Source organism: Lemur catta, chromosome 12 (assembly GCF_020740605.2).
Source record: "Lemur catta isolate mLemCat1 chromosome 12, mLemCat1.pri, whole genome shotgun sequence".
NCBI lineage: Eukaryota > Metazoa > Chordata > Mammalia > Primates > Lemuridae > Lemur > Lemur catta.
This window is the reverse complement of record NC_059139.1, coordinates 51,802,785-51,820,151: the sequence shown is the minus strand read 5'-3', so window position 1 is coordinate 51,820,151 and position 17,367 is coordinate 51,802,785. Positions and strand designations below refer to the sequence as shown.

The window sequence follows — 17,367 nt, the reverse complement described above, 5'->3', positions numbered from 1 at the left end:
TTAGGTGGACAACTAAAAATATATAGAAAAAATTAGCTGGGCATAGTGGCACATGGCTGTAGTCCCAGCTACTTGGGAGTCTGAGGCAGAAGGATTGCCTGAGCCCAGGAGTTTGAGGTTGCTATGAGCTAGGCTGACGCCACGGTACTCACTCTAGTCTGGGCAACAAAGCAAGACAAGACTCTGTCTCAAAAACAAAAAAAAGAAAGAAAGTCTAGGCACAAATATTATTGATAATACCATGAGAACAGAATTGTGTTGTAAAAAGTAAGACCTAATATGACTATTTGTAAATTTTAATATTGAAATGTATCTTACTTATACGCTCTGTGCTTTTCTGTGTACGTGTTCTGTTTTACAATAAATAGGTAAGAGTGGTATTATATAGAAGAGTGTGTGAAATTCAAACTGTTTAAAGAATAATAATAAAATGGACACCCCCCCCACACCATCAAGACTGAGAAATAGAGCATCACCTGAGCCTTAGAGACCTCTGCGTGTCCCTCCCAAATTGCATTATTCTCCTAGTCTCCACCAAGAGGGAGCTTTTTCTTGACTTTTGTATTAATCATTCCCTTTGCTCTTTTTTTTTTTTCAGTTTCTTGCTTATATATGATCCCTAAGTAGAATGCTTTTTTTTTTGTTTGTTTGTTTGTTTGTTTTTGAGACAGAGTCTCGCTCTGTTGCCCGGGCTAGAGTGAGTGCTGTGGCGTCAGCCTAGCTCACAGCAACCTCAAACTCCTGGGCTTAAGCGATCCTACTGCCTCAGCCTCCCGAGTAGCTGGGACTACAGGCATGAGCCACCATGCCCGGCTAATTTTTTCTATATATATTTTAGTTGGCCAGCTAATTTGTTTCTATTTTTAGTAGAGACGGGGGTCTCACTCTTGCTCAGGCTGGTCTCGAACTCCTGACCTCCAGTGATCCACCCGCCTCGGCCTCCCAGAGTGCTAGGATTACAGGCGTGAGCCACCGCGCCCAGCCTAGAATGCTTATTTTTAAAAAACTGGGTAGCAGGCACAAAATTAGATGAATAAAGAAAGGGCAGTAATGCCTGAACACAATGGAAGCTCTCAGGAGAAGACAAGCTGAGCTGTCTCCGGGTCTCAGTTGGCTCAAGGCTGTTCACACGAGCCCCTCCAGGCCAGGTCACGAGTGAGTCCTAGGACACGTGGCATCACCATTACAGGGCTTCAGTGTAGACCAGGGACTGGATATCCAAAGGGAATGTGCTGTTGAGTCTTTCTCCTCCTAAGCCCACCAGGTCTCCTCACCTGGTAGGCAGAGCAGAGCAATTCAACAGAGCTGATGTGAGTGCCTTTGGCTGCCTCAGGAAGCAGGACATGGAGGAGCGAGCAGAAATGTGACCAGGACAAAGCAAGTTAGAGACAAGAATTGAGGGCAGGCTCTGCTGGGCATTTGGTCCTCGGCTAACGAGGTAGTAAAATGGCAGCGTGATCTCAGAGAGGATGTCTGTGCACAGCCACCACCCCGGCATCTCCCTTCACATTTTCCCCGGGAGTTCGGAGCCTCTCCTCTAAGATGCTCTCCAGCATCTGGTATCTCGTGTTTTCTTTTTACTTATTCTACTATTTCATCTTTATAGATTACATCCTCCAGTAAATTCGTGAGCATATATCCCAATTCTTGCTTGATGATCTTGCTAAATATAGAATTCTAAGCTGAGAACAATTTTTCTTCAGATTTTTAAAGACATTCCTTCGATGTCTTTCATTGTTGTTGATTTATTGGAATCTATACTAATTCTGGATCCTTCAGTGCTGTGGTCCCCAACCCCTGGGCCTTGGACTGGTACTGGTCTGTGGCCTGGGAAGAACTGGGCTGCTGAGCTCTGTCTGTCTCCCTCCCTCCCCCTGACCCCTATCCCCGGAAAAATTGTCTTTCACGAAACTTAGGAACCGGGGGGCACACAACAGGAGGTGAGTGGCGGTGAGCGAGCAAAGCTTCATCTGTAGGTACAGCCGCTCCCCGTCACTGCTGACATCACCGCCTCAGCGCCACCTGCCCCGCCCCCCATCTGGGGAAAAATTGTCTTCCATGAAACCATCCCTGGTGCCAAAAAGGTTGGGGTCTCCTGGTTCAGTGTGTGACTTACTCCCCACCCCCCAGGCCACTACCCCTACCCCCAAGCCTGTGGAATGTTCTCTGTTCTCAGTGTTCTGGAAATTTACAAGCGTGCACCATGGTCAGGGGCTGTTCTCATTCATTTCGCTATGTTCTAATTGGTCCATTTCAGTTTGGCAACTCAAGTCCCTCAGGTGTAGAAATTTTTCTTGGTCTCATCGGTAATTTACTCTTCTGCTTGTCCCTTTCTCCTCCCACCCCCACTATTGTTGAAACTTCTATTATTTGGATGTTGGAGTTCCTGGTCTAGTCCTCTAATTGTCTTGGGTTTTTGTTGTTCTTGTTTTTACTATGATAGAGATTTTATTAACGTTATCATCCAACCCTTCTATTGAGTTTTCCAGGCTTGTATGATATTTTTACCTTTACCTTTTGGAAGCTCTCTTTATACTCCTTTATCATAAAATCTTATTCTTGTTTCACAGTTATGTCTTCTTATCCCTTTGAGGATAATGCATTTTTGAAGTTTTCATTTTCCTGGCTAATATCTGTTTCCTCCAAGTTGCTTTTTCCTATTTGTTCTAATCTTTAATGTAGGAGACATTTTTGTTGTTTTTTGATTTTTGTTTGGGCCATCCACTCATGATTAAAGGGTTGAGATTTTAAAAAATGATGAGCCCTCGACACAAGGGTTTGTAAAAAAAAAAAAAAAAAATGATGAGACGCCTTGAGCACACAGGTGAGGCTTGTCACCTGTAAGGATCACTGTGGGATGACGTGGGTGGCATGTAGGGGAATCCTGTGGTCAGTACTCTTGTTTTCTCTTAGGCAGGTCAGATTCTTGAGAGAAGGGGGCAGTGATTTTTGCCTGAGGGCTAAGTGTATAGCTGCCAGCCTTCTTGGAGCCGAGCTGGGGAAGTAGCCTGTCTCTACAGCAGTGGTCAATAAGCAAACAAACAAACAATCTCTTATTCCTCTATTTTCCTGTTCTCAAATATGCCTGGTGTCCCATCCATATACCCTCTGTTTCACAATTTCAGAGAATAAACCCCTGGACATCCTCTAGGGTGGGAGAGGGGTAGTCTCTATCTCTCAGTGGCTTGGAGTTGGAGGAATGACCTAAGACAGTGCTTCTCAAACTTTAATGTACAAACAAATCACCTGGCGTCTGGTCAAAATGTAAGCTCTGGGCCTGGCGCAGTGGCTCACACCTATAATCCTAGCACTCTGGGAGGCCGAGGCGGGAGGATTGCTTGAGGTCAGGAGTTCAAGACCAGCCTGAGCAAGAGCAAGACCCCGTCTCTACTAAAAATAGAAAGAAATTATATGGACAGCTAAAAATATATATAGAAAAATTAGCCGGGCAAGGTGGCACATGCCTGTAGTCCCAGCTACTCTGGAGGCTGAGGTAGGACGATTGTTTGAGCCCAGGAGTTTGAGGTTGCTGTGAGCTAGGCTGATGCCATGGCACTCTAGCCTGGGCAACAGAGTGAGAGACTGTCTCAAAAAAAAAAAAAAAAAAGTAGGCTCTGATTCAGCAGCTCTGGAATGGAGTCTGAGATTTTGCACATCTAATGACCTTTCTGATGATGGTGAGGCTCCCCTGGCTGCCGCTGCAGCTGCTGGTCCAGGGTAGGATCACACTTCTAGTAGCAAGGACGTAGGAATCTAACTGCTTCTCTAACAGCTTTTCACCTAGTCCTCCTTATTTTAGCTATATTCTTCACTCCTCGCTCCCGCCCCCAGTTCTAAAGGCTTTCTCACGTTGGCTGAGTCAGTTACTACTGGCCTATCTGCTTTCTGGTTTCCAAAATGTTGTTGCTGCCATCTTCCCTCCTTTTCCCTCTATTGGTATGAATTGATGTCAACATTTTTTTAGTTTTAGGGGGTTTCAAGAAGGAACAAGATTAAATATGTGTGTTCTGCCATATTAACCCTAACTCTAACCATCTGCTGAAATATTTTCCTGAAGTTTGGTTATATCTGTGTAAATAGAGCCTGTTTCATTCTATAAACAAACTGCTATTTTATGCCTCTAGGTCTTTGCACAAGGAGTGCTCTCACTTCTTCCTTCCTCCTTTGTCTGCCTGCCAAATTCTTATACAGTCTTCAAGACCCAGCTTTTGTGAAGTCCCTTTCAGTCTCTAGGTTGTTAAAGCTCTGTGTTCTCATGACTCTTACTGTAACCAGCTGCTTATACAATATCTCTTCGGAAAGACTGTGAGCGCCTCATGGGTAGGGCTTGTATCTTTGCAGCTCAGTGCCTAGCACATATCACGATCTTTTAAATGTCTAACAATGGAATTAATTCCTGCGTGCATGCCTACTTTTCTTTTTTTCTTCAATCTGCCCTCTCTTTCTGTTAAGAGGTTATTAGATTTGTTATCTATACTAGTACCAAATAGAAATTCATGTCCTATAATCTTAATTTAATAAGTTAATGGGTAGAATAAATATTTTTCAATTTCTAAAAACTACCAAATTAATTAAATAGATTTAAATATTTTAAATCTACATTTAAAATATTTGCATTTGTTTATCTGATTTTTCTCCTCCACTCTAAGGACTGTTAAAAGACAAAATTGTCCTTAGCCCTAGATAAAGACATAATTCTTACCACCTAATGGAATTATCCATTAAAGGACTTTGAATCTAAAATATTTAAATAAGTTAAACATAAATTTTTTCCATTCCAAAGATAAAAATTAAAATGTTTACAAAGTCTGCATGGCTCCTTTCTTGTTTCTTGCCTATAATACTCCTTTTGTAGAGCAAATGTACTGCTGTCAGAATTTAACCCAGTAGTTGTTGCTAACCCATAATCTAGTCAGTATATGATTTAAATAATGGAATCAAGAAAAATGCATAATCACATGCTCACCATTCCAATCTCAGTGTGAATTTCAGACATTGTGTCAGTCATTTTAACGTTTCATGGTCCAATTTTCCATCCTTTGAAAGAAACATAAAAATACCCCTCAAATTGAAAATCTAAATATCACTTGCTTTATCTAATTGAAGAGCATGTTTAAGTAATTTAATACTAAAATCTTTACATTAAGCTACCATGTTTGGTTTTTTGTTTGGTTGGTTTTTGAGACAGGGTCTCGCTCTGTCACCCAGGGCTAGATAGAGTGCAGTGGTATCATCATAGCTCACTAAAACTTCAAACTCCCGGGCTCAACGATCCTCCTTCCTTAGCCTTCTTAGTAGCTGAGATTACAGGTATGCACCACCACACTTGGCTAATTTTGGTAGAGTGGGGTCTCATTCCAGCTGGTCTCAAACTCCTGACCTCAAGAAATCCTCCTGCCTCGGCCTCCCAAAGTGCTAAGATTACAGGCATGAGCCACCTTGCCCAGCCAATATTAATTTTAAAAATATTTTTCACAATACGTAGAAAATAAGTGGGTTATTGTTTAATATGGGATTTAGGAAAGTACTATGTTGGTGGTGTTAAGGGCCAAAGCTTCAAGACTACTGACTGTTATAACTTTTGGCCATATAATGTTAAAAGCTGAAATTTTAACATTGTTAAAGCTATTTCTATAATGTCATAATGTGAGTTTTGTGCCCAAAAGTCATTAACCTGCTATCTCGCTTCTGTAAAACTGCTTGCTAAAGACAGTGCCCCAAGTGTGGGAATGCAGCACCCATGTTCTGCATGACCAAGCCCCAAACTCCCCAGATCCTGTTGCACCAGGACATGAGAGTGATGTAATGCTGCTTTTTGCCCCTGTAATCATGCTTGCTCTGCCCCAATGATTTTTCACTCATGATAAAAGCTTTCTGCTTCAAAAGTTCACTGCTGCTCTCTGTGCCACCGCCTTTGGGTGTGCCGCAGGGAGTAGTCGCTGGCCAGCTAATAAAGACTCCTAATTTGGCTCAATTCGGTCTTTAGGTGGTCATTTCTCACATCTCAGACCATAACAGTGTTACATCATAAATATTAAATGAAGATTTTGAACATAAATTTTAGTTTGTAACTCCCTAAAGGTCATTACTATGCTAAAGCTTCTTTTATTTTGCAATTCACTATTTTGTTCTGCATTTATCAATAGCATAATCCCATTTATGTCCTATTTGTACATATTTCAGAAATTAATTATGAGTAACAAAATGAATATAATTTGGGGTGTTGATTCTGGCTAATCATTTGGTCTTCATCTTCTCTGATAACTAGGTATTGATTTTTTATTTTTGAAAATGGATGAAGGCATAGAAGTTTCAAGTGATGGAAATTCCTTGATCAAAGCAGTCCATCAGAGCCGGCTCCGCCTCACAAGACTTTTGCTAGAAGGCGGTGCCTACATTAATGAGAGCAACGACCGTGGGGAAACACCTTTAATGATCGCTTGTAAGACCAAACATGTTGATCACCAGAGTGTCAGTAAAGCCAAAATGGTTAAATACCTGTTAGAGAACAATGCTGATCCCAACATACAGGACAAATCTGGGAAAACTGCTCTGATGCATGCTTGCTTAGAAAAAGCTGGTCCCGAAGTTGTTTCTTTGCTCCTCAAGAGCGGGGCTGACCTCAGCTTGCAAGACCATTCTAGTTACTCGGCTCTTGTTTATGCTATAAATTCAGAAGATAGAGAGACTCTGAAAGTTCTGCTTAGTGCTTGCAAAGCAAAAGGGAAAGAGGTCATCATCATCACGACAGCGAAATCACCCTCTGGGAAGCACACTACCAAACAGTACTTAAATATGCCGCCCGTGGACATAGATGGGAGTCATTCCCCAGCCTCCTGCACCACTCCTTCAGAAGTAGACATCAAAACAGCCTCACTGGCACGTTCACATTCTGCTGAAACTGAACTGACACTTTATGGCTTTAAGGATCGTGAGCTCTCTGGAAGCACTGATGATACCTGGGACCCAAGCTCCCCTGGGAGGAAGCCTGCTATGGCCCTTAATGGGTCCAAGCTACCCCAGGCTCCGTCCTGGCTCAAGAGTCCCCCATCATTAATGCACCAAAACAGAGTGGCCTCATTGCAAGAGGAGCTCCAGGATATTACTCCAGAAGAAGAATTATCCTATAAAACCAATGCACTGGCACTTTCCAAGCGATTCATCACTAGGCACCAAAGCATTGATGTAAAAGACACTGTACATTTGCTGAGAGCCTTTGATCAGGCCAGCTCAAGGAAGATGTCATATGATGAAATAAATTATCAGTCTCCTTTTTCAGAAGGAAATCAGCAATGCATTGAAATCCCTGTTGACCAGGACCCAGATTCTAACCAGACAGTATTTACTTCCACCTTAAGAAGTATAGTTCAAAAAAGAAACTCGGGGGCAAATCACTACAGCTCAGATTCCCAGCTCTCAGGGGGTCTTACCCCTCCAGCTTTAGAAGATGGCAAAGCACTTACAGGAAAGAAAAAGATCCTTTCGCCATCTCCTTCACAGGCGTCGGGCTCCAAAGAATTGCTGGAGAATATGCCTCCAGGTGTCCTGAGCAGGAGAAATCATGCAGTTCTAGAAAGGCGTGGTTCGGGAGCTTTCCCGTTAGATCACAATATTACTCAAACCAGACCAGGATTTCTGCCACCCTTAAATGTAAATCCTCACCCTCCTGTATCAGATATCAATGTCAACAACAAGATTTGCAGCCTTCTTTCTTGTGGTCAAAAAGTATTTGTTCCAACAGTTCCTATTTTCCCTAAAGAATTCAAAAGTAAAAAAATGTTGTTAAGGAGACAATCATTGCAAACAGAACAAATTAAGCAATTAGTAAATTTTTAAGAGATGGATAGAAAACACATTTTCTTCGAATGTCTCTATCAGAGAAATATAGAATTAGAGAAGAAATCATAAATATTCATCCCTTTAAATCTTGTAATTGGTTAGTCCATAATGGATAGGCAGTTCAAAATGTAATGTGTGTTGTACTAGTCACCATAAATACACAAATAATATATAGTTTCTGCTAAGGGAATTCTCTTAAACAAAATGAAAGCTATTTTTCTTAAAACCTCCAATATTTAACAACCTTCATGTGGTCCAAATTTGTCATTTAAACAAAAATCATGGTTGGGCAAGGTGGCTTATTCCTGTAATCCTAGCACTCTGGGAGCCCAAGGCAGGAGGATCACTTGAGTTCGGGAGTTTGAGACCAGCCTGAGCAAGAGCGAAAACCCTGCCTCTATTTAAAAAAAAAAATAAGTAAACAAAAATCAGCAAAGAAAGAAGGCCACATATGTTGGAGATAATTTTTCTTAAATTTCAGATTGGCTAAATATTCTATTAGGAACCAGTTTTCAAGTCAATAAATAAGATTGTGATTTATTATGATCCCAAAAGCATAACGGAAAACTCTAACAGCGATAAAATGTTCTAAGATCTATAAACCTAAGCTACAAAGAAAGAATGAACTAATTTTTTAAAAAATGTTGACTGCAGGTAGGTAAAAATCTAATTAAAATTTTTAAAGTTTAAACACTGTAGTAGAATGGGCAACTAAAATATTTGTGGTATCAGCTTAAACAGTGTCAAACTGGCAAGTCAGAGTTTTATAAGCTACTAAAAATCTATGCCTAGTCCTATTGTTTGTATGCTGTTTTTTGCTTTTTTTTTTGTTTCAAATAAGCTTACCTATAATGTTATCGTGTGCAATTATTATTATTTTTGGAAACCAATCCATAGGTTTCCAATAGCAAGGTAATATAATACAAAAGTTAAAAAGCATTCCTCTTTACTTATATCAAATTATTCTTGTCTTTCAAAAGAAACAACCAAACCAAAAAAAAGTTTGGGATTTATCACAAATAGAAACTAAGTGCTTGCTTTGCTTTTAAAAGTAAAACTGATTATTAGGTTAGCTAAAATTAAGAAAGCCAATAGAAACTTAATCACAAAATATTTTTTATTTTGGATATGTAGTTATTAGACATTTATATAATAAGAATATATAATGATAATTTCCTTAATGTGACATTCCAATCATCTAGTATTTTAGGACCTGCGAATAACTTCTAACAAAATAAATGAATACCATGCTATTATAAAATATAAAATAACTAAATTATCTATATAACTTAAAAGTATGGTGTTTATACAAAGAATCCTTATTCAACCGAGCAGTTTCTCAACAAAGAATAAATCAGACTATATAAATCCTGAGTGTATTAATTTGATGATTGTCATATATAATTTTTTTGCCTTCTGTGAGTAGAGGTGATCCTAATAATTGGTGTGATGCTTTTCCTGGTAATTTGATATAAGTAAGTTGTAATGTACATAGTAATTCTTTAATTATTTGTGGCTTTTATTTTAAAAAGTAACTGCAGTTTTTTTCCTTTTAATGTTTTGAGGAACATTAACATTAATTACATTGGAAATATTTTTTGATTCAGAACTTAGAATTGTACCTGATGTTTATATAGGTAGCTAAATGCTTTCTATATTTAATATTGAGAAAAATAGTTAATTTCAAGTTGTAAGGATGCAGTTTGGAAGAATATGTAAATAGATTAGTTCATAAACAAAATGGTACTAATAAAGACTTAAAATATCATTTTGATTATTGCTGATTTTTATTTATCTCTCAAATACTAAGAATATTTCAACATAATTTCAAGAGAAATTGTGCCAAAGGTTACTTTGAATAAATAGAAAGTGAGGAAAGAATAACTATCATTGCTGTTCTCACCCCAACATGAAAAAGATATTTTAACAGGATCAAAACTTTGGGGGCCATATTTGGAAGAATTTTTAACCTGCTAGCAATCCCAAGAACATTTTTGGTGTTGAGTATGGTTGTAAAGTCATCCCATGGGACTTTTCACTCCGTTAAGTAAAATGTATCATTGTGATCTCAATGATGAGTCACAGATGTTTGCAACAGGAATCAGATATGTATATATTTTAAAATGCATTTGGTTATACTTTAACTTCATGTAAGGGTATGACTTAACTTTTACTTAAAGGTATGATTAGACCATTTATTCATTTTACAGTTACTTGGGACTAGGATTTTCAGAGTGCAGCTAGTACTGATTCATGGCAGGAGTCATTTTGTGGACATAGGGCCACCCCAGTTACTGAGAGTGTGTTGACAGGGCCCATATAGGCGATGCCCCGGGGAAAGTGGTGAACACCTGCCTGGTATATTCTTTCGTAGAGACGCACCCATCAGGCATCTAATACTTGAATCTTTTAAAATTTCAAATGGTAAAACAACCCTTATTCTGATTAAATACTCATTGTGTAGCCTTTTAATAATTTGATTCCCATATAGTTTGCTTAAAGGAGAGAATACACATCAGGGTGATGAGAAATGAATTCATCATGTTTTTTGATTTTTATATTTGCAGATGCTTTGATACCCTGGGCCCTGGCTGACACTGGAGTGATAGCCCCTCCCAGGGTTAACTAATTTCTAGAGATAGAAAACAACTCCCCCAGGGAACACACCTTCCATATGCAAACAACCAATCCAGATCCCAGAGCCCAACCACCCCCTTTATGGGGCTCTCACCGGGCTCTCACACCCAGGGCCACTCTCTCCTGCCCTAATCTCCCCAGGCCAGGTAACAGGTAGAGACAGCTCCTACACCCCAGAGCCCACCTGCGTACCTGCCTGCCTACTTCTTCCCACGGACACCACAATAAAGGCTCTTGCCCACCTTTTCCCCTAGCTCTTTCTGCCTCCCAAAAGACCCTAGTCCTTCCCCATGTGGCGCTGCATAGTGTGGTGTGCCCCCCTCCCCTCCCCTTCCCCCCTACCCTCCCCTTCCCCCCACCCTCCCCTCCTCCTCTTCCCCCTACCCTCCTCTCCAGAGCTGAGAGTAACAAATGTCTTTTAAATATCAATTGTCTCCTGATCTGTTGGCCTCCCCATACCTGAATAATAATAAAACGTACATTTTAAAACAAGAAGACAGTCTAATTGGAAGTCATAATTCTTAGCAAATTAATATTGGAGTTTATATAGCCTTGTGCCAGTATTCCTTAGATCACATATCTAAGTCTCCAAAAGGCCCTGATCACAGACAATTATAAATCCACTAGATTTGTTGGAGCTGCCCACCGTCTCCAAGGTGACATCCTGTCTCTTTGTATACCATCTTTCAATGTCTACCATTCTTAAAGGGAAGGCCAGGAAAGGAAAAGCTGGAAAGAATAGTTAACATGAGTAACAAAAACAATTTAAAAGAATATAAACTAGCTGAAACAATGGATCAAAACCAATAACCTAAAGCTAAATGATCATGAATACTTATATTTAGGTTTTGAAATCTGTTGCATAACATTAGGATAATCAACAATTTATGTATATAGTGAATTATTATTTTATGTTGCCTTAGCATCCACTTTGAATATAGTAAGTTGGACTGTCTCCTACCAGAAGCAGGGCTCATCACCTCTGACACAGTTACCAGTTCTGCACCTCTCCCAGGTCCTCAGTGTGCTCAGTCCTGGTATCTGGCTTATACAGCTGCTTCCTGGTGACCACTTCCCTCTGGAACTGCCAGATGCAGCTCGCTTGACTGGCCCTGCTGACCCTCACACCCCAATTGGACTATGCATATGTGCCAAAGTGACCATCTCTCAGTCACTGTGTGACCTCCTGGAACTTGCACCTGCTTGCTTTAAACCCACAAATTAAAACTCCCTGTGGGAAACATGTTTAGATAATACCCTGGAGGCATCGGTCCAGGGGTCCCTTCCTCTCTCTCTCCATGCGCTCCATGACATTCTCGTGTGTCAGGCGTGCTGTGCACCCCCAGGACTTGTAAGTAATAAAATCTCTTTTTAAACATTTTATCTTTATTTTTCTCTTGTGCTCTCCATCCCCAAAGTCTCTATTTCCATCTTCTGTCTCTCATAATCACTGAAAGCATGCTCTCCATCTTAAAAATCCCAAATTACAACCATGTAGAGAAAAATGACAGTTAATTACTAACTTAATATAATCCAGGTTTATTGAGACTGTTAACAGGGCCAAGACCACATTATTAAAAGATTAATGAGCATCTACTACAGAATCTTAGCACTCATAGATCAGACCTGAAATAGTGTTCTTAATTCTAGATACCACATCTTAAACTGAAGAATATACAGAAGTTGAAAAAGATGATAGAGTCTGGAAAAAAATGTTTAAATAGGTGAGAGAATTGGTGTTGCTTAGCCTGGGGATAAAAAGACTCAATTGAGATTAGATGTCTGGCCTTAAATACTGAAAGGACTGATGCAATGACTCAGTCCAGAGTCCTCAAATAAAGATAAACTAGCACCGTAAAATTAAGTTACAGAAATATTTCATCACTCTTAGCTACTGGAGCTGTCTGTCTAAGAAAATGCCAGTCCCAGGAAGACGTGAATCACCATTTTTAGAAATAGGCAGAGAGGACTGATGTTGATCAGAGATTTAACAAAAGAGATTCTACTTATTGAATAACCTTTAAAAGTCTTTTCAACTGCAAAGTTCTTTGAGATATTTTTTACTTTTAAACAGCTCTAGATGTAGTGGGAAAAGCTGAAAACTGAGGATTGAAATTTGATTTTGGGGGCCTAATTATCCACATGACTTTTTAGCTTTGTTTCATGATAATGTTAATTAAGTGTTGGTTGTAGTGGCACAAATTTAAATTTTGATTGCCAGGCAAAACATTTCAAGAAGGATCTTCTTGTCAACTTCAAAAAACAAAATTGCCAGCTGGGCGAGGTGGCTCACACTTGTAATCCCAGCACTCTGGGAGGCCCAAGGCAAGAGGACTGCTTGAGGTCAGGAGTTCAAGACTAGCCTGAGCAAGAGCAAGACCTCATCTCTACTAAGAATAGAAAAATTAGCTGGGTGTTGTGGCACGTGCCTGTAGTCAGTCCTAGCTACTTGGGAGGCTGAGGCAGGAGAATGGCTTGAGTCTAGGAGTCTGAGATTGCAGTGAGCTATGATGACACCACTGCATTCTACCCAGGGTGACAGAGCAAGACTCTGTCTCCAAAAAAAAAAAAAAAAAAATGCCATCCTACTCCTGCAACTTTGGGTCCTATTGATATCAAGAATTTGGCATCCAAGGGAAGAACACTTCCACCAAGAGACACTATAGCATTCCCCCAAAGTAGGCGATGAGATGCTGAGATGACTACCTGGTCACTCCAGACTCCTTCACAGGAGAAAATGGAGTCATGATGTTGGCAAAAAACGATTCTCAGAACCACAAAACGGGAGCTAAAAGTAGCATGGGTAGAAACTGGGGAACTCACTGGGGCACCCCTGATATTATCATGGCAAGTAGTAAATGCAGATTATCACAGTTCCACACAGGCAGGACTATCAAGGCCTTAGAACTCCCAAGAATGAAGGGGTACACCACCAGCTACTCTTTTTTTTTTCTTTTAGTAATGGGGTCTTGCTATATTGGCCAGGCAGGTCTCAAACTACCAGGTTCAGCAATCCTCACACCTCAGCCTCCTATGTAGCTGGGACTACAGGCACACACCTGCACACCTGGGGTGATCTGATCCTGCCCACAGCCATCAGGAGAAAGCCCACAGGCCTGCCTTGAAGGAGCCCCAGCTTGGGGACGGAACTCAACAGGCTCTTTGAAGAGCTCACACGCTTCTATTCTAGTCCAGAGTTTTTCTATTAATGCTATCCCTTAGACTGACAAAATGGCAACAGTCTCACACCCAATATGTCAATTATTAATGAATTTTTCTACTTGATATTCACTCCAAGGAAGGGATAAAGAAGAAAGGGGTGATGACCAGCTCTAACGAAGATTCTCCAGCAGCGACCAAACCCAAACAGCGCAGTCTGCAGATTTAGTCAGACTGGTTCCTCCAGCCAGCAGCAGCACAGACACAAAAGGCAGGCTCCTTGAGAGGACAGGCGGCTGGGTGAGCCCCTTTCAAATTAAAACAGACTGCTGTCTCTTTGGGGCTCTCACCACAACCCACGCATATAGTTCCATCACAGGCATTTTGGCAAATATTCAGCTTGTCATTTGTCTCTCTCCCCCTACTAGACTGTAAGCTCCATTTCTGAACTCTACAGGAACAATGTCTGCGTCACTTGCATAGCCTCGGTGCAGCAGACACTGCTGGATGCCTGCGCCTTGCCCCAGAGTTCCCGCTGAGCCTTGCAGTCTTGTCATGAGATTCCCTCAGGAAAGACACAGGTGACTGGACACACTGTGGTCCCCAGGCCAAAGGCTGATGGGTATAAATAAGAGAGAAGAGGTTACGGTGCAGAGCAAGAGAGGCGCTGCTATGCAGCACTAGAACACTAGACCCTGGGCTCCTGCTGCTGAGGTCCGGGAGCTCCCTTGGACCCCACTCTCCATCTGCCAATACCTGTCAGTTCTTCTTGGGTTCATTTATTATACCCCAATTTTCTACAGAAAGAATTTCGTTAGCACTGCTGTCCTCATCTTTCCTTTTAACACTCAACTGTCTATCTTTCTTGCATTGATTCATGAATTTAAGATTGTAAGTAGTCTGTAGGTTCCTCCCAGGCAGGCTCATATCTTGAACAACAAAGTGAGAGACAGAGCATTTTTCTTTTCTTTTTTTTTTTTTTTTTAAGACAGAGTCTCACTCTGTTGCCCAAGCTAGAGTGCTATGGCGTCAGCCTAGCTCACAGCAACGTCAAACTCCTGGGCTCAAGCAATCCTTCTGCCTCAGCCTCCCGAGTAGCTGGGACTACAGGCATGTGCCACCATGCCCTGCTAATTTTTTTTCTATATATATTTTTAGCTGTCCAGATAATTTCTTTCCATTTTCTTTCCCAAGAGTGGGGTCTCACTGTTGCTCAGGCTGGTCTCGATCTCCTGACCTCGAGCAATCCTCCTACCTCGGCCTCTCAGAGTGCTAGGATTACAAGCGTGAGCCACCGTGACCGGCTCCAGTTTTTTTAATTACAGCAAAAAAAAAAAAAAAAAAAACCACAAAACACAAAACACCTCAAGACCCCAACTCCAACAAACAAGCAAACTATTACAAATTACTTTAAATAAATTTCCCACTGGATAAATGAGTACATATCTGTCTAATTAGCAATTATATCACTCTTACAGGATTATACGCTACTGTACTTATTAAAAGCCCTTGAATTTTTGAACAATCGGATCTCTAATAGAAGTCTCTTCTAGAGTTAGGATTGCTCTGCCAGTCTTGGGAACTGGCCTTCAGATGCTATAGCATATCCACATCCATATATTAGACCTGAATCTAGAGGGGACAAATAGGTGGTATTTAACCATTTACTTATTTTGTATGTTTGATCATCTTTCCAAAATTTTTCTATGCACATAAATGCATATAAAACATACAATTTTACATAAATATTACACTATTCATGCTTTTACAACCTGCAACAATATTCTGCAACATCTTTCCATGTCACTTTATCAGTGTCTGCATAGTACTCTATTGCATTTTTGTACAAGGCCTTTAAAAATATTATTGAAAATTGATGTATAATTTACATACAGTAAAATGCACAAATATTAAATGTACAACTCAATAATTTTTGCCTATGTACACATCAAAATAACTTCCTGCAGAACAAGATATAGAATATTTTCATCACCCAAAAAAGTTCCCACATGCTCCTTTCCAGAAAATACCCCACAGAACCTCACAGGTAATTATTATTCTGACTTCTAGCACCATATGTTAGTTTTGGCTACTCTTCAACTTCATATAAATGGATTCACATAATATCTGTGTCTGCTTCTTTTGCACAATGTTTTTAATATTCACCTATATTGTTATACGTATCAGTAGTTCAAACTGTTCTAAGTGCTGTGTAGTAATTTCATTGCATGAATCTACCATTATTTATCAGTTCTCTTATTGATGAAAATTTGGGTTGTTCTCAGTTTTCGGTTATTAAGAATAAAGTTGCTATGAACATTCTTGTATAAGTCTTTTTATGTGAACATATGAGCTCTTTTCTCTTGCCCTCTTTTCTCTTCTCTCTTCATTCTTCTATATGCCTATAGATAGAATGGCTGGGTCTTAAGGTAGAGATATACTTAACTTTATTAGAAACTGCCAGACTGCTTTCCCTTTTTCCCTAAAAGGTATCATCCATTTTTATAATATTAGCATTTCTGGTATTAATTATCATTTAAATTTTCCTTTCCTGGATGAATAATGCTGTTGAGTACCTTTTCTTATACTTTTGGCCATTTGAGTATCTTTTTTTTTTGTGAAGTATCTGTTCAAGTCTTTTGCCCATTTTAAATTAGGTGGGTTTTTTTTGGTTTTTTCTTTTCAGTTTAGAGTTCTTTACATATTGTGAATATAATATGTGTCAAGGGTTTCTTTTGATGAGAAGTTTTAAATTTAGATAAAGTCCATTTATCAACATTTTCTTTTATGGCTAGCGCTTTGTGGCTTATAAGAAAGCAATACCTACTCCAAAGTCATGAAAACATTCTCCTTATTCTCTTCTAAATGCTTTTAATTTTAGCATTCACATTTATGCCTAAGATCCATATCAAATTATTTGTGTATGGTGTGAGGTAGGTTATTTTTTCCATATGGATAGCCATTAAAAATTTACTTTTCAACAGAATACATTTTACAATTCTCTTATGTGTTTTTGTTCCTGGGAGCAGTTTAAAATATACCTTAAATCTTAATCTAAGTGACATTAGGCTTACAGATTTCTCAATATAAAATCATTTCACCATAATAACATTTAAAAAAATATTATCAAGGGTAAGATAAGCAGTAAAAATAATATTCTGGACAAATGAATTTTATTTCAAACTTCAACAAAAGGCAGGTCATTTATAAATTCAAATGTCTTTAGTAATGCATGTAATGCATGGTCATGTAGAAAATGTATAAGTTAAATATTTTTTACAATTAAAAAATTATTCTCTGTTGAAATTTTATAATAAAATTGCACCTTTTGCCTTTGGCAAGCCATAGGAAGTAAAGTTTTAGGTATTATTTGACAAATAGCACTCCATTCAACTAGAGCTGAAGCTTAAAGTGGAAATACTGTAACTGTTATCTTTAAGTATTTATATGTCTACAATGTTTCATGTTGCATCTCTTAGTGCTATCTGTCAATCTATAATGGACATGACCATATGGTAAGTCTAAAAGAAGAGAAACTAACCTTATCTGTTGACCATTTACTGTGTTATTGAGCTAGATGGTTTCTATCACATGAATTTCACATAATCCTCACACGTACCCTACAAGAGAATTATCATCTTTCTCTCATTTTACAGATGAGTAAGCCCAGAGTTAACAACATTAAAGACTTCCCAAAGTCTGTGGCTAGTAAGGGATAGAAGTGGGGCTGTG

General features: G+C 39.5%; 1 protein-coding gene across 1 annotated transcript; it reads left to right on the top strand.

Moving 5' to 3' along the window:
* Nucleotides 1-6,258: 6,258 nt before the first annotated feature.
* On the top strand, nucleotides 6,259-7,836 carry ANKRD34B (ankyrin repeat domain 34B). Its single transcript, XM_045566039.1, has one exon. It carries the CDS (start codon nucleotides 6,292-6,294, stop codon nucleotides 7,834-7,836), a length of 1,545 nt encoding a protein of 514 aa, XP_045421995.1. The 5' UTR covers nucleotides 6,259-6,291.
* The last annotated feature ends 9,531 nt before the right edge of the window (nucleotides 7,837-17,367 follow it).